The sequence below is a fragment of the Halichoerus grypus genome, chromosome 14 (assembly GCF_964656455.1).
Source record: "Halichoerus grypus chromosome 14, mHalGry1.hap1.1, whole genome shotgun sequence".
Lineage (NCBI taxonomy): Eukaryota > Metazoa > Chordata > Mammalia > Carnivora > Phocidae > Halichoerus > Halichoerus grypus.
The window spans coordinates 57,603,827-57,630,915 of NC_135725.1; the positions used below are offsets into that span (position 1 = coordinate 57,603,827).

The following is a 27,089-nucleotide window of genomic DNA, read 5'->3' on the forward strand; positions in this document are numbered from 1 at the left end:
AGGGGCAAAGGGTGAGGGAAAAGCAGACTTCCCGCTGAGCAGGGAGCCTGACAATGGGGCTTGATCCCAGGACCCCGAGATGATGACCTGAGCTGAAGGCAGATGCCCAACTGACTGGACCACCCAGGCGCCCCAACTGTTGGTTTTCTAAGGATCTTTTCTTTGAGTATTGTCATAAACTTGTGAATTTGTATCATGTGTTTGAGTAATTATAGTCTTTTTTTAAAGATTTTATTTTTAAGTAATCTCTACACCCAATGTAGGGCTTGAACCTACAACCCGGAGATTAAGAGCTGCAGGTTCTACCTGTAGTCATTCTTTTTTATGCACAAGTTGTTTCATTTTTGATCAGTGAGAGCCATTTCAGGTTGGTAGCTATTTGGCATGAACTAAAAATCCTTTTTTTTTTTTTTTAAGTTTTATTTAAGTCATCTTTACACCCAGCATGGGCTTGGAACTCACAGCCCTAAGATAAGAATCATATGCTCTTCCAACTGAGCCAGCCAGGTGCCCCATGAACTATAAATCTTTGAAAGGCTTCTTTCATACACAACAGATGGCCCAGGTTAATCTTATAAATTCTTCTGTACATCTGAAAACGACCATTTCTTCAAGAATTAATGTAGAACTAATATTGAGAGCTCAAAATGTGGGTGCCAGGGATGCTCATTAATAGTGTCCTTGCTTCTACAAACATTTTTATTTATTTAAAAATTTTTAAAAAATTTTATTTTTGGGACGCCTGGGTGGCTCATTCGGTTGAAAGTCTGACTTTGGCTAAGGTCATGATCTCAGGGTCATGGGATCGAGCCCTGCATCGAGCTCTGCATCGAGCTCCCTGCTCAGCCAGGATTCTGCTTCCCCTCTCCTCCCCCACCCCCACTCGTGCACTCTCTCTCTCTCTCTCAATAAATAGATCTTGAAAAAATATTTTTATTATTGGGGTGCCTGGGTGGCTCAGTTGGTTAAGAGTCTGCCTTTGGCTTAGTCATGATACTAGGGTCCTGGAATTGAGCCCCACGTCAGGCTATCTGCTCAGTGGGGAGCCTGCTTTTCCCTCTCCCTGTTGCTCCCCCTGCTTGTGCGCGCTTTCTCTCTGCCAAATAAATAAATAAAATCTTTTTTATTTTTTATAGATTTTATTTGTCAGAGAGAGAAAGAGCGTGTATGCACAAGCAGGGGGGGCAGCAGGCAGAGGGAAAAGCAGGCTCTCGATGAGCAAGGAGCCCCAGGCAGGACTCGATCCCAGGACCCTGGGATCATGACCTAGGCCAAAGAAAGAGGCTCAACTGACTGAGCCACGCAGGTGTCCCAGTAAATAAAATCTTTAAAAAATTTTTTATTTTTTATATTTTTAAGTAGGCTTCATGTACAATATGGGGTTTGAATTCATGACCCTGAGATTAGGAGTTGCATGCTCTACCAACTGAGCCAGCCAGGTACCCCTACAAACATTTTTTTAAAAATCACAAGTTCATATTGATTTTTTTATTTGACAGAGAGAGACATGGTGGGAGAGGGAACACAAGCAGGGGGAGTGGGAGAGGGAGAAGCAGGCTTCCCGCGGAGCAGGGAGCCCGATGGGGGGCTCGATCCCAGGACCCCGGGACCACAACCTGAGCCAAAGGCAGACGCTTAACGACTGAGCCACCCAGGCACCCCAAGTTCATATTGATTTTTATAATTCAGATTTAAGAACTATAGGGTTGGGGCGCCTGGGTGGCTCAGTCGCGTCTGCCTTCAGCTCAGGTCGTGATCCCGGGGTCCTGGGATAGAGCCCCGCATGGGGCTCCCTACTCCGCCGGAAGCCTGCTTCTCCCTCTGTCACTCCCCCTTCTTGTGTTCCCTCTCTTGCCGTGTCTCTCTCTGTCAAATAAATAAAATCTTTAAAAAAAGAAACTCTCATGAATAAATAAATAAAACATTAAAAAAAATAAAAAAAAACTAGGGTTTTTATTTTTTTAATATTATACTTGTCTTTTTTTTTTTTAAGATTTTATTTATTTATTTAATTGACAGAGAGAGAGAGACAGCGAAAGAGGGAACACAAGCGGGGGGAGTGGGAGAGGGAGAAGCAGGCTTCCGGCCGAGCAGGGAGCTCGATGCGGGACTCGATCCCAGGACCCTGGGATCATGACCTGAGCCGAAGGCAGTCGCTTAACCAACTGAGCCTTTTTTTCTCTCTTACATAAAAAGTCTAGGTTCCTTACAATATAAACATAATTACTTACTATATTGGGTATACACATAAAATTGTTTTAAAATGGTAATACTGATATTATTGCTAACAAAAAAAATAAAATCTGTATAATTCTTCATGTTTTTGGAACATACTACACTGCTCTGCAGTTAGAATACTGAGTTCTGAAGTCACTTGAAATAATTTTCTGTGTAGTAATCAATTTTATGTACAGTTAGGTTTATTTGTTTCAACTTGTAATCATTTAGGGATTTAAAAAGTTAAGTTTTGGGCACCTGGGTGGCTCAGTCGTTTAGCGGCTGCCTTCAGCTCGGGTCATGATCCCGGGGTCCTGGGATCGAACCCCGCATCGGGCTCCCTGCTCGGCGGGAAGCCTGCTTCTCCCTCTGCCACTCCCCCTGCTTGTGTTCCCTCTCTCGCTATGTCTCTCTCTGTCAAATAAATAAAATCTTAAAAAAAAAAAAAAGAAAAAAAGAAAAAGTTAAGTTTTATTATTTGGAATATATAATATATAGTTACTTTGGAAACTCGGAACATGGAGATAAGTAAAAAGGAAAAGTAAAACTTGCTTGTAACCCACCATTTGAAATACCCACTATTATAATACTTGTATAAAATATTTGCATAATTGGGGTGCCTGGGTGGCTCAGATGGTTAAGCATCTGCCTTTGGCTCAGGTCATGATCCCAGTGTTCTGGGATCGAGCCCCACATCGGGCTCCTGGGTTGGGGGGGAGCCTGCTTCTCCCTCTCCCTCTACCTTTTCCCCTGCTCATGCTCTCTCTCTCTATCTCTGTGTCTCAAATGAATAAATAAAAAAATATTTTAAAAAATTTGCATAACTAACATTTATTGAAAACATACCATGTATGGGGATTGTTCTAAGTACTTTATATTCATTATCTTGTTTAATCTTTAAAATAATCATATGAGATAGTTCTTATTATTATCTCTATTTTACAGGTTGGGTACCTGAAGTTCAGTTATGTTAACTTGTTCAAGGGGTACACAGCTAATAAGTGGCAGAACAGTGACTCAGTCTCCGATTTTTCTTATTTATTTATTTATTTGTTTGTTTGTTTGTTTGACAGAGAGAGACACAGAGAGGGAACACAAGCAGGGGGAGTGGGAGAAGGAGAAGCAAGCCTCCCACAGAGCAGGGAGCCCAACGTGGGGCTCGATCCCAGGATGCTGGGATCATGACCTGAGCCGAAGGCAGACGCTTAACGACTGAGCCACCCAGGCGCCCCTCAGTCTCTGATTTTTCTTAGTCTAAAACTTACCTGCGTTACTGTGTGTTCTCTTTTCACTCTTTTCTCTGTGCTTATAAACAGTTAATTTTAAAATATATTTCATACATTTGGTTATTCTTTTTTTTTAAAGATTTTATTTATTTGAGGGCGCCTGGGTGGCTCAGTTGGTTAAGCGACTGCCTTCGGCTCAGGTCATGATCCTGGAGTCCCTGGATCGAGTCCCGCATCGGGCTCCCTGCTCGGCAGGGAGTCTGCTTCTCCCTCTGACCCTCCCCCCTCTCATGTGTTCTCTCATTCTCTCTCTCTCTCAAATAAATAAATAAAATCTTTAAAAAAAAAAAAAAAAGATTTTATTTATTTGAGAGAGAGAAAGCATGAGCAGGGGGAGGGGCAGGGGGAGAAGCAGGCTCCCTGCTGAGCAGGGAGCCCAATGTGGGACTCGATCCCAGGACTTTGGGATCATGACCTGAGCTGAAGGCAGATGCTTAACCGACTGAGCCACCCAGGAGCCCTGGTTATTATTTATTCTCTTTACAGTGTCTTTTTGGGAGAAGTTTGGATGAAGTCCACTTTATTTTTTCTTTTATGGTTTGTGCTTTTGTTGTTAGTATCTAAGAAAATACTATCTAACGTAAGGTCAGAAAGATTTTCTTGATATTGTCTTCTAGAAGTTTTATAGTTTTAGATTTTATAAAGTCTGTGGTCCATTTTGAGTTAATTTTTCTGTATACAATGTGAGGTGTGGATGGAGGATTTTGTGGGTTTAAAAAAATTTTTTTTGCATATAGATACCATTTGTTCCAGTACCGTTTGTTGAAATGATTACCCTTTCTCTGTTTATTGCTTTTGTGTTTTAAAAATACTTTGTGTATATGTGGGTTTGTTTTTGGATTCTGTTCTGTTAATCTATTTGTCTTTATGCCTACATCACACTTCTTGAATACTATAGCTATATAATACATTTTGAAATCAGGAAGTTTTTCAAAGTTGCTTTGGGTGTCTATGTCCTTTTCATTTGTGTATGAATTTTAGAATAGCTTGTCAGAATATCTACAAAAGTCCTGTTAGTGTTTTGTTTGGGATTAGATTGAAGCTGTAGGTTAATTTGGAGAGAATTGACATCTTAACAATATTGGGTATTACAACCTATGAACATGGTTTATCTCTCCATTTACTTAGGTCTTTGCTATAACTGAATGTTTGTGTCTCTCCCAAATTTGTATGTTGAAATCTATCCCCGGTGTGATAGGATTTGGAGGTCAGGCCTTTCGAAGGTAATTAGGTCATGATGGAGGAACCATTATGACTGGGATTAATGTCCTTATAAAAGAGGCCCCAGAGAACTCCCTTGTCCCCTTTCACAGACATGTTAAGTTATAGTGAAAAGACAGTCAGTGAACCAGGAAGCAGGCTCTAACTGGATGCTGATTCTGTTGGTGCCTTGATCTTGGATTTCCCAGCCTTCTAGAACTGTGAGAAATACATTTCTGGTGTTGATAAGCCAATTAGGCTGTGGTGTTTTGTTGTAGGAGCCCCAGCAGAGTAAGATGTTCTTACATTTTTCTCAGCAGTGTTTTGTAATTTTCATTGTGCAGGTCTTGTACATTTTTTTGTCAGATATATTCCTAAGTGTTTCATAATTTTTGGTGCTTTTGTAAATGGTGATTTTTAAATTTTTAATTTTTCTTTTTTTTTTTACAGAGAGAGTGAGAGCGGGTGCAAGTGGGGAGAGAGGTAGAGGGGGAGGGAGAGGGAGAATCTTAAGAAGGCTCTGTGCCCAGTGTAGAGCCTGATGTGGGGCTTGATCTCACAACCCTGAGATCACGACCTGAGCCAAAATCAAGAGTCGATGCTTAACCAACTGAGCTGCCCAGGCACCCCTAAAATTTTAATTTCTGATTGTTCATTGCTAGTATATAAAAATGCAATTGATTATTCTGTATTGATCTTACAGCCTCCAATACTGTTGTATAAGTTTTGTATAAGTACTCTCGTAAATTCTACTAGATTTTCCACAGACCATGTTGTGTGTGAATAAGGACAGGTTTTATGTGTTTTTTTCCAATCTGGATGCCTTTTACTTATTTTTCTTGTCTTATTGCACTGGCTAGAACCTCTAATAGAATGCTAAATAAATGTGAGGAAAGTGGACATCCTTGCCTTATTCTTGAACTTAAGGGGAATGTCTTTTAACAGTAGGTATGATGTTAACTGTAGGAAGTTCCCTTCTATTCTTATTTTGCTGAAAGTTCTTTTTGGAATGGGTATTGGATTTTGTCAGTTTTGCTCTTCTTGTGTTTGTTAAGATAATCCTATAGTTTTTCTTTTGTAGTTTGTTAACATGGTAATTACATTTTTTAAAAAGATATATTTAACCTATCTTGCATTTCTGGGAAAAACCTCACTTCATTGTGATATATTATCCTTTTTATATGTTGTTGGATTTGAGTTGCTAAAATTTTGTTGAGAATTTCTGCATTTATGTTCATGAGGGATATTCTGTAATTTTCTCATAATATCTTTGTCTCTTTTGGTATCAAGGTAACGTTTCTATAATTCTTATAGAATGAGTTGGGAAGTATTCCTTCCTCTTCAGTATTCTGGAAGTATTCAGTATTTCTTCCTCGAGTGTTTGGAAGATTTCACCAGCAAAGCAATCTGTTCTGAGTTTTCTTTATGATGAGGTTATAAATTACAAATTCAGTTTCTTTAATAGATATACGGCTGTTGAGGCTATTTCTTTCTTCTTGAGTGATCTTTGGCAGTTTGTGGTTTTTAAGAAATTGGTTTATTTCTTTTTAAAAAATATTTATTTTTAGAGAGCGAGCCCTCATGCATTGCAGAAGTGGAGGGTAGGAGCAAAGGGAGAGGGAGAGAGAACTTTACTTTTTTGAGGGGAGGGCAGAGGAGAGGGAGAGAGGGAATCTTAAGCAGCCTCCACACCCAGCATGGAGCCCTGTGGGGGGTTCTGTCTCATGACCCTGAGATCCTGACCCGAGCTGAAATCAAGAGTTGGACGCTTAACCGACTGAGCCACCCAGGCACCCCTGAGAGAGAGAATCTTTTTTTTTTTTTTTTTAAAGATTTTATTTATTTATTTGACAGAGAGAGACATAGTGAGAGGGAACACAAGCAGGGGGAGTGGGAGAGGGGGAAGCAGGCTTCCCGCTGAGCAGGGAGCCCGACTTGGGGCTTGATCCTGGAACTCCAGAATCATGACCTGAGCCAAAGGCAGACGCTCAACCAACTGAGCCACCCAGGCGCCCCAGTATGCTGAAATTAAATCTTTAACCTTTATAGAGGGTTTTCTATTTGACTGCCAGGGACTCATAAGTCAGTATAAAAATATATGGGTTTCTTACTATAGGTGATGGTTTTCTGGTACCACCTTTCTTTGTTCCTTATGGTAAGTACAAGCCATTGAAATGTGGAACTACTCTTACTAATATAAGATTTAGGGGGCAGCTGGGTGGCTCAGTTGGTTAGGCGTCTGCCTTCAGCTCAGGTCATGATCCCAGCGTCCTGGGATTGAGTCCCGATCGGGCTCCCTGCTCATTGGAGAGCCTGCTTCTCCCTCTGCCCCTCACCCTGCTTGTGCTCTCTCTCTCTTGCTCTCTCTCCCAAATAAACAAATAAAATCTTAAAAAAATATGTAAGATTTAGGAAGGTGAGGAGGTGTTAGTAAACCTGGTGAGTAACTATTGTTTGTATATTATTTTATTTAATCCTTATAATACCCCTTCTTAGATTCACTCTATTGTACTACTTAACTTCTTATACTATTAATTTTGTTTTTATTGGTAAGAAGAATATGTTAAGTTTTGATCAGAGATAAATTATAATCCGTTTTGGTAGATACCTATTTGTAGATACTTATAAAGCAACTAAGATTAATTAAAAGACCTATGTCCTTTTTGTGTCTTTTTATTATAAATCATTTCATATTAAGGTTTTTCAGTTGTAAAATGGAGAAGCCAGGTTCTGTTGTGTACATTGTACCCCCTTATCTACAGAGCATATGTTCTAAGATCCTCAGTGGATGCCTGAAACTTGGATAGTAGTGAACAGTATATATACAGATGGTCCCCAACTTAGGATGGTTCGATTTATAATTTTTTGACTTTATGATGTGAAAGCAATATGCATTCAGTAGAAACCATACTTTGAATTTTGAATTTTGATCTTTTCCCAGGCTAGCTGTACATGGTATGATACCTCTTATGATGCTGGGCAGTGGCAGCCAGCTACAGCTCTTCAGTTAGCCATGTGATCATGAGGGTAAACAGCTGATACTCTTACAGCCATTTTGTACCCATACAGCTGTTTTTTACTTTCAGTACAGTATTCAATAAGTTACATGAGCTATTCAATACTTTATTATAAAATAGACTTTGTGTTAGATTATTTTGCCCATGTGTAAGCTAATGTAAGTGTTCTGAGCACACTTAAGGTAAGTTAAGCTAAGCTATGGTGTTTAGTAGGTTAGGTGTATTAAATGTGTTTTTGACTTAAGATTTTTTTCAGTTTACGATAGGTTGAGATGTCACTCCATCATAAGTTGAGGAAGTTCTTTTTTTTTTTTTTTTTTAGATTTTTTATTTATTTATTTGAGAGAGAGAGAATGAGAGAGAGCAAGCACATGAGAGGGGGGAGGGTCAGAGGGAGAAGCAGACTCCCTGCCGAGCAGGGAGCCCGATGCGGGACTCGATCCAGGGACTCCAGGATCATGACCTGAGCCGAAGGCAGTTGCCTAACCAACTGAGCCACCCAGGCGCCCAAGTTGAGGAAGTTCTGTACTATATTTTTTCTTGTACAGGTATATATATGATCAGTTTTATTTATTTTTAAAAAGATTTTATTTGTGTATTTATTTATTTATTTTTGAGAGAGAGAGAGAGAGAGTGTGTATGTGTGAGGGTGGAGGGAGGAGCAGAGGGGTAGGGAGAGAGAGAATCTTAAGCAGGCTCTATGGCCAATGCATAACCCGACGTGGGATTCAAGCTCACGACCCTGAGATCATGACCGGACCCGAAATCAGTTGAGTCAGCTGCTTAACTGACTGAGCCACCTTGGTAGCCATAAAGATTTTATTTTATTTTATTTTATTTATTTCTTTTCTTAAAGATTTTATTTATTTATTTGAGAGAGAGAGGGTGCACACGAGCAGGGAGGAGAGGGAGAAGCAGGGTCCCTGTGAGCAGGGAGCCTGTCTCGGGGCTTGATCCCAGGATCCTGGGATCATGACTTGAGCCAAAGGTAGATGCTTAACCGACTGAGCCACCCAGGCACCCCTAAAAGTTTATTTTTAATCTCTACACCCAACATAGGGCTTGAACTCACAACCTTGAGATCGAGAGTCACATGCTCTACCGACTGAGCCAACCAGGTGCCCCATGTGTGGTCAATTTTAATTTATAAATTAGGCACAGTAAGAAATTAACAACAGCAATAATAAAATGGAGCAATTATAACAACGTATATTGTTATAAATTATGTAAATGTGGTCTCTAAGTATTTTATTATACTGTACTCCCTGTGAGATGATAAAATGTGTGTGTGTTGAAGCGAGGTGAGTTACGTAGGCATTGTGATGTACCATTAGGTTACTGTTGACCTTCTGATGATAGATCAGAAGGAGGATCATCTCCTTCTGTGAAGTTGTGCCATCTTTATATTGTTTGTTTCCTGGTATACTGCACAATGTTCCCTTTGGGGTGAGTTCTCAAGTTTGGTGAACAAGGCTCTGTTAGTTTTTTGTTTCCATGGGAAAAACCGTTCAGATTTCACATGACTCCAACAGTCAGAATGATGTAATCCACTGAGTCTGAAGACTGCTGGAAGAACAGAAAATTTATGTTTGTTATTATTTCTCTCAGGTCAGATTCATAGCCCATGGTGTGATATTTAGCTTCTTTATATAAAATACAAGTTAACCATTTATATCATATTGGCTACTTGTAGAGGGAAATAGGGTTATTAGTGTTAAATAATAAGCATTCTCTTCTTAAAAAAGTGGGTGTGGACTGTGTATACTTACTGAATCATAGATTCAACAAGTGATTACATGTGTTTATGTGCTCTCATAACTAAGAATATGAAGGAAGTCTTGTGGTATTTTTCTTATATGTATGAGAGCATAAAAGCCACTGAAGTCTATAGTTATAAAAGAATATATCCAGATCCTTAATTCTGAAAAGGTTGTCAGATCATTTACTCCAGGCTTCTGTTTCTACAGAAGCAGTCTGAATTCTTTTTTTCCCCCAAAGGTTTTGACAGACCCTAAACCATCCCAAATTGATGGAAGAATTAAGGCTGGAACTCATGTTTTTAACTGTCCAGGGTGCTCTTTTCTCAAATTCTGGCATGAGTTGTGATGTGATTTTTGAGAGAGTTGGGGAGGAGATGACATTTTTGGTTCGTTACTTCTTGAAATTATTTTTTCCCCCAGTGTTAATTCACAATTTAAAGAATTGAAGGGGGGCACCTGGGTGGCTCAGATGGTTAAGCGTCTGCCTTCAGCTCAGGTCATGATCCCAGGGTCCTGGGATCGAGCCCCACATCGGGCTCCTGGCTCAGCGAGGAGCCTGCTTCTCCCTCTCCCTCTGCCTCTCTCCCTGCTCATGCTTTCTCTCTCTCTCTCTCTATCTCTGTGTCTCAAATGAATAAATAAAATCTAAAAAAAAAAAAAGAATTGAGGGGCGCCTGGGTGGCTCAGTCGGTTAAGTATCTGCCTTCGGCTCAGGTCATGATCCCAGGGTCCTGGGATCAAGCCCCATGTCAGGCTTCATGTTCAGCAGGGGAGTCTGCTTCTTCTTCTGCCCTTCCCTCTGCTTGTTCTCTCTCTCTCTCTCTCTCAAATAAATGAATAAAATACATATTTTTAAGATTTTATTTATTTGAGAGAGAGAGAGAATGAGAGGGGGGAGGGTCAGAGGGAGAAGCAGACTCCCTGCTGAGCAGGGAGCCTAATATGGGGCTCTGTCCCAGGACCCTGAGATCAGGACCTGAGCTGAATGCCGATGCTTAACCGACTGAGCCACCCAGGTGCCCCATTAAAAAAATTTTTTTTAAGTTCATTTGAGAATTTTAATTGGCTTAGATAGAGGGGATAGGGATAAAAAAGAAGGATTGGTTAAGATACTGATTAAAAATTTCTAATTAGGGGCGCCTGGGTGGCTCAGTCGTTAAGCGTCTGCCTTCAGCTCAGGTCATGATCCCAGGGTCCTGGGATCGAGCCCCACATCGGGCTCCCTGCTCGGCGGGAAGCCTGCTTCTCCCTCTCCCACTCCCCCTGCTTGTGTTCCTGCTGTCGCTGTCTCTCTCTGTCAAATAATAAAAAAAAAAAAACTTTAAAGATAAAGTCTTATTTAAAAAAAAAAAATTTCTAATTAATGCTTTATGTTATGACTCCTTATTCTAACTTGTAACCAGCCATTACTTTCCTATTCGTTCATTATGTTAGTCTCATAGGCCTTATGATTTCAGACTACTGGTAACTACAAAACTCATTGCTTAACTTTTTCATTATAAGTGCATTGTTTTGTCTAGTTGTATTTCCAAAATACATATTATTTAGGAATATTAGTTATAGAATCATATTTTCAGAACGTTTAAGGGGAGACGACAAGCGGATACGAAAAGGCCTCCCCTGCTAAAGATTAGACACGGTGCTAGATGCTGGTAGGATCAAGAGGAACCCAACATTGAGGAAAATCCTTGTCTGGATTTCCTGATCCAATTTGAAATTAGCTAGAGGTGTTTTTTTTTTTTTTTTAAGATTTTATTTATTTGAAAGAGCAAGAGCATGAGTGTGGGGGGAGGGACAGAGGAAGAGGGAGAAGCGGGCTCCCCACTGAGCGGGGAGCCCGATGCTTGGCTGGATGCCAGGACCCTGAGATCATGCATGAGCTGAGCTGAAGGCAGATGCTTAACCGACTGAGCCACCCAGGTGCCCTGAATTAGCTAGAGTTCTTAACTGCAGTTCTCATGAAATCAGATTGGGATAGTAATTTACCTTGACAATACTGTATTATCTTTTTATGTACTACATGTTGCTTTTTAAATTTTAGCAAGTTAATATTCCACTATAACCAATTTGTATTAAACTATGTGAAATGAGCTTTGTATTGAGTCACTAGTTGCTCTTCTTATTGCCTTAAGTATACCATATGATTAATAACTTTGGTAAAACTTAATTTGCAAGAGTAATTAAATTGGTGAGAAAACTGGTATATTACAGCAGCTTGCCTTTTTTTGTTTTTTATTTTTTTAAGATTGATTTATTTATATGAGAGAGTGCAAGAGAGTGCGTGCAGGCCGGGGAGGGGCAGAGGGAGAGGGAAAGAGAGAATCCTCAGATAGACTCCATGCCTAGCACAGAGCCTGACACAGGGCTCAATTCCAGGACGTTGAGATATGATCTGAGCCAAAACCAAGAGTTCACGCTCAACTGACTGAGCCACCCAGGTGCCCCTATAGCAACTTGCCTTAAAATAGCCTTCATTTTCTGGCGCCTGGGTGGCTCAGTTGCTAAGTGTCTGCCTTTGACTCAGGTCATGATCCCAGGGTCCTGGGATCGAGCCCCGCATCGGGCTCCCTGCTCTGCGGGAAGCCTGCTTCTCCCCCTCTCACTCCCCCTGCTTGTGTTCCTTCTCTCACTGTGTCTTTCTCTGTCAAATAAATAAATAAAATCTTAAAAAAAAAAATAGCCTTCATTTTCCGGGGCACTTGGACGGCTCAGTCGGAAGATCATGAGACCCTTGATGTCAGGGTTGTGAGTTTGAGCCCCATGTTGGGCATAGATTACTAAAAAAAATAAATAAAAATAACCATCATATTCTGTTTTTTCATAGGGTAAGCATTTTGTTGGATTTTAAGTCTTATTTTTGCTTTCCATGTAGAATGAAAATAGGGATTATATATTTGGGCAGTTGCATAATGTTACTATACCTTTGGTCGGTCTGGAATTTATTTTAGGATGGAGTGTGAGGGGAGCATCCAGCTTTTTTCTAGGTGGCTACCCTGTTGTTCCATCACTTCACAGATTTTATTTTTTTTTAAAGATCTTATTTATTTGTCAGAGCGTGCACACAAGCAGGGAGAGTGGCAGGCAGAGGAAGAAGCAGGCTCCCTGCTGAGCAAGGAGCTTGATGTGGGACTTGATCCCAGGACCCTGGGATCATGACCTGAGCTGAAGGCAGACGCTTAACCGACTGAGCCACCCAGGCATCCCAACACTTAACAAATTTTAAATGGCAGCTTTACTGTATACTACATTTCCATATATTGGGTATTTTTAGGGATTTCTGTTCTGTTCCACTGGTCTGTGTGCCAGTATGGCAGCGCTGTAAGTGTTACATCTTACAGTAAATATTTTAATATCTGACAGGCTAGTTTCCATTATTTTCCTCAGAATTTTCTTGGCTGCTGTTGCATATATTGTTATTTTCGGATGAACTTTAGAATCAGCTTTTCTAATTAACAGAAGGCTGTAGTTTTCACTTTTATCATGCCACATTTATAGAGAAACTTAGAGAGAATTGATCTTAATGACGTTCCATGGCTTATCCAAGATTTATCATATGTTTTTCCAATTATGTAAGTCCTCTTTTCTTTCAGTAGAGCTTTAGTTTCTTTCTTTGTATCTTAAGTTTATTCCTACTTCTTACCTTTTGTGGCACATTGTATGTTTCCATTATATTTCTTATCTATTTATTGTATACACGAAGGCTGTTTATTTCAGAATATATGTTGGAGATGCTTTGGTTCCAGGCCACCACAATAAACTGAACATCACAGTGAAGCAAGTCAAATGAATCTTTTAGTTTCTCGGTGCATATAAAAGTTATGTTGAGGGGCGCCTGGGTGGCTCAGTTGGTTAAGCGACGGCCTTCGGCTCAGGTCATGATCCTGGAGTTCCAGGATTGAGTTCCGCATTGGGCTCCCTGCTCAGTGGGGAATCTCCTTCTCTCTCTGACCCTACGCCCTCTCATGCACTCTCTCTCACAGTCTCTCTCTCTCACAAATAAATAAATAAATAAAATCTTTAAAAAAGTAAATGAAAGTTATGTTTACAGTATACTGTAGTCTATTAAGTGTGCAATAGCATTGTGTCTAAAAAAACAATGTACATACCTTAATTAAAGAGTACTTCATCGCTAAAAAATATTACCCATCATCTGAGCTTTCAGCAACTTGCAATCTTATTGTTTGTGGAGCGTCTTGCCTCAGTCTTAATGGCTCCTGACTTAGGGTGGTGGTTGCTAAAGGTCGGGGCGGCTGTGGCAAGTTCTTAAAATAAGACAGCAATGAAGTTTACTGCATCACTTGACTTTTTCTTCCATGAACAATTACTCCTTAGCATGAGATGCTGTTTGATTACATTTTACCCACAGTAGAGCTTTCAGAATTGAATCATTCCTCTCAAACCCTGCCACTGCTTTATCAGCTAAGTTTATGTGATGTTTGAAATCCTTTGTCACCATTTCAGCAGTCTTCATGGCATCTCCACCAGGAGTAGATTCCATCTCAAGAAAACACTTTTTCACCCATAAGGAGCAACTTCTGCATCCATTAAAGTTTTATCCTGAGATTATAGCAAGTCAGACACATCTTCAGGCTCCAGTTCTGTTTCCCTTGCTTTTTCCACCACATCTGCACTTACTTTCTCCACTGAAGTCTTGAAATTTCAATATGTGAAAAACAGTGTGAAGTGCAATAAAGCAAAGTACAGTAAGATGAAGTGTGCCTGTATTAATTTGTACCCAGAAACACTTTATTGTATTCTCTTATATTTGTAATAATTTTTTCAGTTTTGGGGTTTCCCTGGGAAACAGTCTATTTTCCAACTTTTTATACCTTTTAACTTTTCATCTAATGTTAAATAACAATGTTAACAGATTATGATAATAATGGACATCATTATCTTGTTCCTGTGCTTAGTGGGAATCTTCTATTTCCCCATTAGTCAGCATTCTCTGACTTTGGTATTGAGAGAGATGGTTTTCGTTGTTGCTTTTAACCTCATGTTAAGGAGATGACTATATGACTTTTCTTAGATCTGTTAACAAATGGTGAAATGTATCAACAGATGCCTAGTATTGAACTATCCTAAATTCATGGACTAAATTTTTACACTTGGATGTGATGTATTCCTATAATGTATTATTAAATTTGGTTTGTGCTTTTTATTTTGAGGATTTTTTTTTTTTTAATCTCTAGGCATACATGCGATTTTTCTGTAATTTTCTCTTTGGCATCAATATTATGCTTGCTTTTTTAAAAAAAAGAAAATTAGAAACTTTCCTTTTCCTGTGTTTTGGAACCATTAAAATCTCAGTGCATTTAGGTTTCTTTTGGGTTGCAAGAGCTCTTTGATGACTTTTTCTGTTTCCTTTGTAGTTATTGGTCTGGTTAAGATTTCTACCACTTGTGGAGTTAGTTTTGATAAATACTTTCCTAGAAGATCATCCATTTTATCCAGGTTCTCACATGTATTTGCAAAGAGATGAACAAAGCAGTATTTGGATTATTTTAATTTCCTCTATTTTGTACACTTACTTCTCTCTTTTTAAAATTAAGTTAGTTGGATGGTTTATGTTTTTTCCAAAGAACCAGCTCTTGGGTTTATTTATTAATCATTTTTCTGATTTTATTTTATTTTATTTTATTTTTTTCATTTTTCTGATTTTAATTGGTTATTTTCTGCTTATGCCCTTACTGTTTCCATCTTGTGCTTTCCTTAGATGGTCCCTATGCTGTGAATTTTTTTCTCAGTACTTTTGTTTGCTGTGAATTTTCCTGATTACTGCTTTAGTTGAATACTGTAGATTCTCAAATGCAATATTTTCGTTGTCATTTTCTGCAGTTTTATTTTTGGTTCCCTCTTTGATCAAGAGAAAGTTTAGAAAATCAGGTAGTAGGACCTTTTTGTTTTCTGATGTAATAAATCTCTAATTTTTTTTTTTTTGCCTTTTGACTATAATTGGCTGTGCTATTTCTGATATTGAATATTTATTGGAATTTTCTTTGTGGCCTAGTATTTACTTAGGTTTTTGTAAAGTGTTCTGTGGGTACTTATGGTATATTTTGCTTTCAGGGTGCTTTTGATATGATATAAATTAGGTCTATCTTATTAATTATGTATTTCTCCCTCTCCCTCTGCTTGCCACTCCCCCTGCTTGTGCTCTCTCTCTCTCAAATAAATGAATAAAGTCTTAAAAAAAAAAAAGAAACTACTGATTTATTCTTTTTTTATTATATTTTCTCTCTCTGAGGTCACAATCTTTCAGTAGTTACATACTGTGGTGTTTCTGTTTAGTCCCCTTACCAGGTATCTGGGGTATTCTTTCCCTTTGTTGCTCCCTAGATTTTTTTTTTTTTCCCCTAATTACAGAGTGTGTCAATCAGTAGATATGTGCTCATATAGAAAACCTGGAAAGCAAATAGCCCAAAAGAAAAAACCAAAAGCCCCACATTAAACCCATCATCCAAATACACCACCATTATAAGACTATGTCTTACTCCTGTTTGTTTCCATATTTACACAGACCTATTCCCCTCTTTTCCAGAATCGCAGGGCCCATTAGATCTTGTTTCTGCAGGTTAGTGACTCAAATTTAGATTTTCCATTTTTGCACTCTCTGAAACAGTGGTGTTCAGGACAAATCCGACTGAATAAGCAATATTCCAGCTGAATTGAAAGAAGAAATTAATGCATAAAGAAAAGCTTACTGGGGTTATTGAAATGCTCTTCAGTATGAATCTGTGTACTGTTGACCTGTGTTTTTGGCCTTCCATCTTTAGCCAAATATGCTGATGTGTAGCAGCCAATAATAAGGGGCTTAGTTTTGTAAACACAGAGGTTGTGGACAGTGATAGATCCTGAAAATATCTCTGGCTAATTCTCAGACTTGAAACTGAAAGTAAGGTCTCAAACTCAGTTCAGTGTTTACAGCCATATTCTTCACTCAAAATAAGAGTCTAAACATTCAAATAAAAATCTACATTTTGTGTATAGTTTACTGGTAGAGTACTTGGCAAATGGTTTACTTCTAAGTTATGTACATATATATATTTTGTATATATGTATTTTATTTATTTATTTATTTATTTATTTATTTATTTATTTATTTATTAAAAGATTTTATTTATTTATTTGACAGAGAGAGACACAGCCAGAGAGGGAATACAAGCAGGGGGAGTGGGAGAGGGATGAAGCAGGCTTCCCGCTGAGCAGGGAGCCCGATGCGGGGCTCGATCCCAGGACCTGGAATCATGACCTGAGCCGAAGGCAGACGCTTAACGACTGAGCCACCCAGGCGCCCCTGTATATATGTATTTTATATATATATATATATGTTTTTAAGATTTTATTCATTTGAGAGAGCGAGAGAGAGCACAAGGTGCGGGAGGGGCAGATGGAGAGGAAGAGGCAGACTCCCGCTTCCCCTGAGGAGTAAGCCAGATGCAGGGCTTGGTCCCAGGATCCTGAGATCATGACCTGAGCCGAAGGCAGATGCCCAAACTACTGAGCCACCCAGGCGCCTCTCCAAGTTATATGTTTACCAATCTTTGTGGCTCTTGCTGTGTCTCAGGCAGTATGCTAAGATATCTATCTATATAAATTTTTTTAAATAATTATATTCATTTGAGGTTATTATTTTATATGTGATATAGGAAATGGTTTCCAGACTTTTGGTTTCATGGGCCACTAAAATTTAAAAAGAGGGATGCGATTAACATGGTTGCCAGCTTTTTATTTTGTCCCTAAAGGACATCTTTCAGAAGTTACAGGGGCGCCTGGGTGGCTCAGTCAGTTACGTGTCTGACTTCAGCTCAGGTCATGATCTCAGGGTCCTGGGATCGAGCCCAGCATCGGGCTCCGTGCTCACTGGGAGAGTGTGCTTGTCCCTCACCCTCTCCTTCTGCCCCTCCTCCTGCTTGTACTCTCTGTGTCTATCTCAAATGAATAAATAAAATCTTAACAAAAAAAATTACTGTGTATAGTAAATGATGATATTATTCTGAATACTGAATATTTAATTTGGGAACATAAATATTTTTGCTTTTCTTTATTCTAGTGTTACAGATTCATGGTATGTTTAGGGTTGGCTGTTTATTCAGTCTACTACCCTTTTATTTTACTGTTGAAAGAACTGACTCCAAAATGTCTCTGAAATCTGTGAGAAAATAAAGCTTTTTCTGATGAATTTAGTATAGCGTTGTATTGACATACTAATAGCCATTACATGTGTCATTTTTGTCATATATATGTTGGTATGAATGCTAGTTGTACGTGTGTTAACTTTGTTTTTAGAATGGAAATTTGGTGATTCCCAGAGCCATCTTTTTCTGTAAGAGAATTTCCTGGATTAATTTGTATCTGGGGAAATTCCTGGTTGCAGCTCTTGTTGCAGTGTAATGTGTGACAATGATAGCTTACTGAGATACTAAATTGTTATGTATTAGGAAACTTTGTAAGAATGTAATTTCATATAATAGGAATTTAATGATATAAGAAAGGGAAGAAAGAAAATGAGATCATCAATACAATTGCGTTGGGCTTTCTCTTCCCCTTGTGAAAGGGCCTGCGCCTTGGCAGGATGTTGTTTACATTCTCTTGATCGGTTACCCCTACTCTCCTCACCTTGCCTTTTTCCATTCCTTATCTCATGTCTTCTGTTTCTTGCACTCTGGCTTCTCCTCTCCCTGCAGTTCTGTTCTTGTTACCTCTTTCCCCATCTCCTTTTGTTCTTGAATGTCTTTAATTAGTGATTTAAATTTTAAGTTACTGGCTTTTCTTCCTGTAGCATTTGAATTGAAGTGGCACTGAACTGGCAAAATAGAACATTGCTGTTAAGTTCTTTGGTGCTTCAGGGAAGTCTACATTTTATTAGTGTAAAAGCTTATGAGTTAAGAATGTGTGCAAAAAAAAAATGTGTTCTGTTCTTATTTCTGCTTGATACTTTTCCTTTAATATATGCGTGTATATATATATTTTAGTGGAAATTTATGATAACTTAGGATTTTTTTTTTTCTCCTGTGAGCACTTATAGTTTTATGTTGGGGGCAAATGTATTTTTTTCAGTCTTGTTTTGTGTACATTTTTTACATGTTAAGTAATTCAGTCCAACTTATAAAAACATTTTAAAACTTGTACTTGGGGTGCCTGGGTGGCTCAGTCAGTTGAGTATCTGACTCTTGGTTTTCGGTCAGATCATGATCTCAGGGTCCTGAGATGGAGTCCCATGTTGGGCTCCACACTCAGTGGGGAGTCTGCTTGAGATTCTCTATCTCCCTCTGCATTCAGTGAACTATTTTAATATTTAAAGAAGCCCCCAAGAAAATCTACATTTTATCAGCTCTATTGAGGCATATTTTTAAAGAATTTATATCCTTTTATTTAGTAATAGGGGTACTATATTTTAATTCTCACTTTTTTTTTAATAGAAATTTTGCTTCGTTGCAGATAATATGCATGCTTTAGCATGGGGGATAGAGAGGGGAGTCTTATTTGCATTTGCCTGACTAATGAATTGAACATCATCTCATCATCATGTGCTTCTTGGTTATCTGTATGTCTTCTTTGGAGAATTGATTATTCATATTCTTTTGCCCATTTCTAGTTGGGTTATTTGTCTTTTATTATTGAGTTGTAGAGTTATTTACGTATTCTAGATACAGTCCCCTTATCACATACATCACTTGCAAATATATTTTTCTCCCATTCTTCTCCCATTCTGTGGGTTGTCTTTTGGTTGAACCTTTTAAAAAAAGCCATTAAGAATCCATTTAGGGACACCTGGCTGGCTCAGTCAGTAGAGCTTGGGACTCTTGATTTCAGGGTCATGAGTTCAAGCCCCATGTTGGGCATAGAGCCTGTTTAAAAAAAAAAAAAAGAATCCATTTAAAGTTGGTGAAACTTCTTAAAATATTTGTGATGTTAGCTGCTTCTGGGGATTGTTTGCAAAATTATTTTTTAAATTAGAGGCTCAAGGAGCTTCTCCCAAACCATTTACCTCTCAAAAACAGCCGCTTTTTCAAACAGCTGATATCCCACAATATTAATAAATATCAGGGACACATAGATGAAAATGCTCATTTTCTGCACCTGTCGCAGCTGTCTTTGCTGTGTGCTTAAATACTGCTTTTTTCTCAGTAGAGACTTAAGTATATTTCTACTCTATGCCTATGTGTGAAGGTTGAGACTGCCAAGAATCTTGTTTCTTCGTTTTAGGAGTCTCACTGTATTGTGGTTTATGTACATTTTGATGATCCTGTAGTGTGTACGCCAATGAAATATCTTCTGCACATATAAAATGTTTTAATCATTTTCAGCATGGTTTGTTGTTTCTTTGAAAATTGATAATCCATATACTTTATAATTTTAACTCTCCATTAGAATTAATTAGAATATCAACCACAATATTTAGTCCCCACATCATGCTGGAAAACTGAAACTTTTAAAGTAAAGCTTTAAAGAAATTGTAAAATAAATACCTGTTTGCCATAGGATGTTCAGAAACCGTAGAGGAATGTTATGAATTATTCCCAGTTCTACCACCTAGAGGCAGCCACTTTTTAAAAAAAATTTATTCATTTTTTAAAAGATTTTGTTTTTAAATCTCTCCACCCACCGTGGGACTCAGATCTACAACCCTGAGATCAAGAGTCGCTAGCTCTGTGGACTGAGCAAGTCATGTGCCCCTTACATAATACTTTCTATCCTTTATAGTACATGGTAGCTAACATTACTTTTCTATTCCTATAGTTTTGCGTATTTTCTTTTTTTTTTTTTTTAAGGTTTTATTTATTTGACAGAGAGAGACAGCAGAGAGCAGGAACACAAGCAGGGGGAGTGGGAGAGGGAGAAGCAGGCTTCCTGCTGAGCAGGGAGCCCGATGCGGGGCTCGATCCCAGGACCCTGGGATCATGACCTGAGCTGAAGGCAGATGCTTAATGACTGAGCCACCCAGGTGCCCCTGTTTTTATTACTATAGTTTAAATAAAATCATATAATATGTAACCTTTAAAGCCTGGCTTCTTTCACTTACCATGATGAATTTGAAATTTGTCCATGTTGTGGTGGTGGTGTATTATACACCATGTACAATTCATCCATTTATTTAAAGATTTTATTTATTTATTTATTTTAGAGAGAGTGACAGAGAGAGGGGGAGGAGCAGAGGGAGGGGGACAGGCAGACTCTGTGCTTAGTGTGGAGCCCGATGCGGGGCTCCATGCGGGGCTCAATATCAGGACCCTGAGATCATGACCTGATCTGATATCAGGAGTCAGATGCTCAACTAACTGAGCCACCCAGGTGCCCCTGTCAGTTCATCCATTTAAAGTGTATAGGGTTAGGGGCGCCTGGGTGGCTCAGTCGTTAAGCGTCTGCCTTCGGCTCAGGTCATGATCCCAGGGTCCTGGGATCGAGCCCCCCATGGGGCTCCCTGCTCAGCAGGAAGCCTGCTTCTCCCTCTCCCACTCCTCCTGCTTGTGTTCCCTCTCTCGCTGTGTCTCTCTCTGTCAAATAAATAAATAAAATCTTTAAAAAATAAAAAAATAAATAAAATAAAGTGTATAGGGGTGCCTGGCTGGTTGTCAGAAGAGTGAGACTCTATCTCAGGGTCGTGAGTTCAAGCCCCATGTTGAGTGTAGAGATTACATAAATAAATAAAACTTAAAAAAAAATCAGCTTGTTAATTTCTTTAAGAAAAAGCCTGTGCAGATTTTAATTCTATTGAATAATTTTCACAAGATAGGTGCAATATACTTTTCCTTTTTTTTTTTTTTTTAACGTTTGGTGGAAAATACATTGTATTCAGTATGTTGCCTTCCAGCGTATTGTAATGCAGGCTAATAGACAACAGGCCATAAATTCATATAGCTAACCTTAATTTTTTTCCTGCTTACATTTTTTTTCCTTGCTTACATTTTTAAGTTAGAGGTATAAACACCATATCAAGGGCAATAGACTGACTTTTAGGTTGAAGAGCTCAGTTTTTGGTTTAAGACAGGACTTCAGACTTAACTTTTATAGGGGCTGAAAATGCAAAGATGTGTGGTTTTATGTTTTTTTTCTTCACTTAAAAAATTTTTTTTTAAGATTTTGTTTATTTGAGAGAGAGAGAGTGAGAGCATGAGCACAAGTGGGGGGAGGCAGAGGGAGAAGCAGACTCCCCGCAGAGCAGGGAGCCTGACGCTGGGCTCCATTCCAGGACCCTGGGATCATGACCTTAGCTGAAGGCAGACACTCAACCGACTGAGCCACCCAGGCGCCTGCCCCTTCCTTTACTTAAAAGATTTTTATACTAATTAAGCAGTACAGATTATATGTCATTCATTCCCCACTTAACTTACTATTAGAGTTAGTTGCCAGCAAAAGGTTCTATATTTGTATAACTGAATAAAGAGATTTTTCTTAATCTGTTATTGACAGATTTGTAGTTTGTGTCAAGAAGGTGTTTTGTACTTTTTCCCTTTTGATAGTTCACATATAAATTGGTAAATAGCTAGTGTGTTCTTCTCATATTTATATATATATACATACACATTTTAATTTTTTAATTTTTATATTTTTTATATATTTTTATTTTATTTTATTTTTTAAAGATTTTATTTATTTGAGAGAGAGAGAGAGAGGGCACATGAGAGGCGGGAGGGTCAGAGGGAGAAGCAGACTCCCCGCTGAGCAGGGAGCCCGAAGCGGGACTGGATCCCAGGACTCCAGGATCATGACCTGAGCCGAAGGCAGTCACTTAACCAACTGAGCCACCCAGGCGCCCTATTTTTTATATTTTTAAAAAAGATTTATTTATTTGTCAGAGAGAGAGGGAGAGAGAGACTGAGCAAGCAGGGGGAGTGGCAGAGAGAGGGAGAAGTAGGCTCCCCGCTGAGCAAGGAGCCCAATACAGGGCTCAGTCCCAGGACTCGGATCATGACCTGAGCTGAAGGCAGACGCTCAACCCAGTGAGCCACCCAGGCGGCTCCACATGCACATTTTTAGAACATGCAGATTTTAGAAATGTTTAACTTTTCTCTAGATAACTAATATGTCCTCCTTTCTCCTTTCTTTTTTAAGATTTTGGGACTGAGAAGTTTGAGGACTGTATTCTGGTTTCTTTTTTGTAGTCTCAATTTTCTCATAATGATTTGTTTATATCCCCTCAGAGCATCATGTACTTAAAAATATTTCTTTGTTTTTCAGGTTCTAAATGGCTTCTAAGAAGTTGGGTGCAGATTTTCATGGTAAGTGGACTGTTAGATATCATGGTTTAAGTTATGATTTTATCAGAAGATTGGAAATCACTTAACGTTGTCTAAGTAAGTGCACCTTTTTGTTTATTTAAATGAACAGCTTGAGAAAAAGTTGTACAACAGTGTAGCATATACATTCCAATGGATTTCAGGTAATTTAATACTGAAGTATTGAAGTAGATAGTTAAGTTTTAGAGTCTCTGTGGTTATTGTACTTGAAACTACCAGAGGTGGATAGGGAGCCTACCTATTTTTATTGTTTTTCAGCAGTATTTTGAAGTAGTTACATTCCCTTTCTTACTCTCTGGTCATAGCTCTTGGTAATCTCAGGTGTGAAAAACTCTAAACCTTTAGTTAATAATGTTTTGCTTTAATGTCCATCCCTGTTGTCCTCCCTCCCTGCCCCACGGTGATAGGAAGTAATTACTACAAATAAACTGTGATCAGTAATTACAGAAATGTTGTTAGTAGTAATTACAATTTTGCATTTGAAACGAATAGTTTATCATCTTTTTCTAAGATACACCTTTCAAAACTGAATACATTAATAAACTTTATTATCTGCATTTGGGAGGAAAGGAGGTGCCTAAAGAAGTTAGATTCTCATTTCATACAGTAGAAGATAAGAATTAAATACCAGAAATAGCCAAACAACAGTTATTTTAGAAGGGTTTTTGAGGGGCGCCTGGGTGGCTCAGTCATTGAGCGTCTGCCTTCGGCTCAGGTCATGATCCCGGGGTCCTGGGATTGAGCCCAGCATCAGGCTCCCTACTCCGTGGGAAGCCTGCTTCTCCCTCTCCCACTCCCCCTGCTTGTGTTCCCTCTCTCGCTGTGTCTCTCTCTCTCAAATAAATAAAATCTTTTTTTTTTTTTTTAAAAAGGGATTTTGAGGGGCGCCTGGGTGGCTCATTTGGTTGGGCGACTGCCTTCGGCTCAGGTCATGATCCCAGGGTCATGAGATTGAGCCCCACGTCAGGCTCCTTGCTCAGCGGGGAGCCTGCTTCTCCCTCTCCCTCTGCTTACTACTACGCCTGCTTGTGCGCGCTCTCTCTCTCTCTCTGTTAAATAAATAATATCTTAAAAAAAAATAAAAGGGTTTTTGGGGGCGCCTGGCAGCTCAGTCAGTTAAGCATCTGACTCTTGATTTCTGCTTAGGTCATGATCTCAGGGTTGTGAGATCAGCTATGCTTCGGGCTCCGTAATGGGCATGGAGCCTGCTTTAAGATCGTCTCTCTCCTCCCTCCCCTGCCCCTTTAAAAAAATGAAGGTTTTTAAAGCTAATCTTCCATTTTTAAAATCATGTCATTGTAAGAATGATTTGCCAGACCGCATGACAACATATGTTGGTATGCTCTTCTGGTTGTTTGATTGTATCAGTCACCTGAATCAGTCTGCAGCAGCAGTCACTGGGGTTCTAACTTGCTTATATATTTTATATAACAGTTTAATATTTTGAATTACCATTGTGCATATGCTTACATACATCAGTTATATGTGTTTTGTTAGGTCCTTTTGGAGTTAAGTCAGTCACACTCTGGAATTTGCATTCTTTATAGCAGGTCAGGCATGAGATCTGCCAGGTAAGCTATTTCCTGTTGTCTAAGGACTATTAGACAATACTTTCAGAGTATTCAAATGAAAGTAGAGAGAGAGATCTGAAGTTGCCTCTGGATCACTTTTTTAAGGAAAAAGAGGACAGAGCAAAGGACAGAGGAGAGAAAATAGCAAAAAAGAAAAATTTAAGCTTATAATCTTATTTCAAAAGATAAGCTATATATCTCGACTCTTTGGGAAGTCCTTTTTGACTGGAGTGAAAATAAGATGGACCCCAGGTTATGTGTTCCAGCTAAACAGTTCAGAGAGAAGATTCTAATTTTGAAGTTACCTGATCAATAACTTTTTTATTTTATTTTTTATTTATTTATTTTTTATTTTTTTTCTTTAAAGATTTTATTTATTTGACAGAGAGAGACCCAGCGAGAGAGGGAACACAAGCAGGGGGAGTGGGAGAGGGAGAAGCAGGCTCCCCGCGGAGCAGGGAGCCCGATGTGGGGCTCGATCCCAGGACCCCGGGATCATGACCTGAGCCGAAGGCAGATGCTTAACGACTGAGCCACCCAGGCGCCCCACTTGATCAATAACTTTTTTAGAAATTCCTCCATCTCCTTACATTCCTCACCAAAATTTTGTTGTTTGAGTGAAGCATTCTACCTCCACGCCCATCGTGGAGCCCAACGTGGGGTTTGAACTCACAACCCTGAGATCAAGACCTGAGGTGAGATCAAGAGTCAGATGCTTAACCAGGTGCCACCCAGGTGCCCCGAGAAAAGATTTTTTTCTCTTTCTCTTTTCAGCTTCTGCTTTAAACTGCTGAGCTGCTACTTGAATTTCTATAGCTTTGGAGTTTTTAAATAATCTTATTTTTAGATATTATGTAGCTTAAGGAATAGAAATTAAAGGAAATAGGCAAAAAAAAGGTGTGGGGAGAATAGCAATCTTGTCAGCATCTGAGTGCAGGAAATCAAGTTTAGCCTGGTCTTACAGGGCTGAAATTAGAAAGCCAGGAAACTAAGGCTCGTACTCCCCCCATCTCTCAGGAAGCTACATAGCCTTTCCTTTCTGCTTTTCTCTGCGGGTGTGCTCCATTTTTATTCTTCTGTTTATAGACTTGCTTTCTTGACCTACTTGTGTAGAGTGCATAGGGTGAAAAATGGCCACCCCCCCCCCATTATGATGCAGCTTGCTACTTGATCTTTCAGTCTAAGTGGCTAGCATCATATAGCTCAAGGTTTTTCTATCTTTCGGGCAAGGGGGTATCTGATTGGTACAGCCTAGCTTATAGGCCTGTGGATTGATTCTCCCTAAGGTAGGTATTATCTGACTGGTCCATTGGGGTTAGTGGGTGTGTGTGTATATAATTCTTCCAGGGCATTTTGAGTGTGGACAAGGAGGTAACATCTGCTTTTGTGACTGGATATTAAATTTTTTTTTTCTTTTTAAATATTTGGGCTGACTAGATCCTGTGCTATGACTAGTATTTGATTTACCTTCAAGTTCATTTTTTTTTTTTTTTTTTTATTTATCAGAGAGAGAGGGATTGTGTGCGCACAAGCAGGGAGAGTGTTAGGCTAAGGGAGAAGCGGACTCCCTGCTGAGCAAGGAGCCCAATGCAGGACTTGATCTCAGGACCCTGGGATCATGACCTGAGCTGAAGACAGACTGCTTAACCAACTAAGCCATCCAAGTGCTTCCCTCAAGTTCATTTTTTTTCAACTAAGGTTGAACTTCTTCCACTGTCATTAATAACTTCATATCCCTAAATAACAGAATAAGAGAATAAGCAGTTAATTCTGAAAGACCTTTAAAAATATTGTTCTTTTATATTATATAAATTGCAAACCCTTGGCTCGGTTTAAATCAGGCCTTTCTTGGAGTCTGGTGTTTTATTTTATTTATTTTTTATTTTTACTTTTTAAGATTTTATTTATTTATTTAAGAGAGAGAATGAGAGACAGAGAGCACGAGAGGGAAGAGAGTCAGAGGGAGAAGCAGACCCCCCGCTGAGCAGGGAGCCCGATATGGGACTTGATCCTGGGACTCCAGGATCATAACCTGAGCTGAAGGCAGTCGCTTAACCAACTGAGCCACCCAGGCGCCCGAGTCTGGTGTTTTAAAATGTTAATTCTCTTTAGTTTTTAACTTATTTTCCACTTTAAGAAAAAAGTTATTTTCCAGAAGAGATTTCTTATTTTTTATTTATTTATTTTTTTAGAGAGTGTGTATGCGAGTGAGCATTCAAGCAGTGGAGGAGGGGTAGAGGGAGAGGGAGAGAATTTTTTTTTTTAAGATTTTATATATTTGACAGCGCATACAAGAAGGGAGAGTGGCAGGCAGAGGGAGAGGGAGAAGCCGGCTCCCTGTGGAGCAGGGAGCCTGATGTGGGGCTCAATCCCAGGACCCTGGGATCATGACCCAAGCTGAAGGCAGATGCTCAACCAACTGAGCCACCCAGGTGCCCCAAGAGAGAGAATCTTAAGCAGGGTCCACACCCAGTGCAGGGTTTGATCTCATGACCTTGAGATCATGACCTGAGCTGAAATCAAGAGTCGGTCACCTAACTGACTGAGCTACCCAGGTGCCCCCAGAAGTGTTTTTTTTTGTTTTATTTTAAGATTTTATTTATTTGAGAGAGAGAATGAGCCAGGGGGAGGGGCAGAGGGAGAGGAAGAAGCAGACTACCTGCTGAGCAGAGAGCCCAATATGGGGCTTAATCCCAGGACCCCAAGATCATGACCTGAGCCAAAGGCGGATGCTTAACTGACTGAGCCACCCAGGTGACCCCAAGTGCTTTTTGGCTCAGGTCATGATCTTGGGGTC

The 27,089-nt window shown here is 39.4% G+C and overlaps 1 protein-coding gene across 1 annotated transcript in view; it reads left to right on the top strand.

The window, feature by feature from the left end:
• The window catches only part of UBAP1 (ubiquitin associated protein 1), a 59,451-nt gene that overhangs the window by 7,558 nt on the left and 24,804 nt on the right, over positions 1 to 27,089 (top strand). The window contains exon 2 of the mRNA XM_078061394.1: positions 22,663 to 22,703. Coding sequence (XP_077917520.1) covers positions 22,670 to 22,703 — 34 coding nt within the window. The 5' untranslated portion in view covers positions 22,663 to 22,669. The remainder of the gene's footprint in view (positions 1 to 22,662; positions 22,704 to 27,089) is intronic.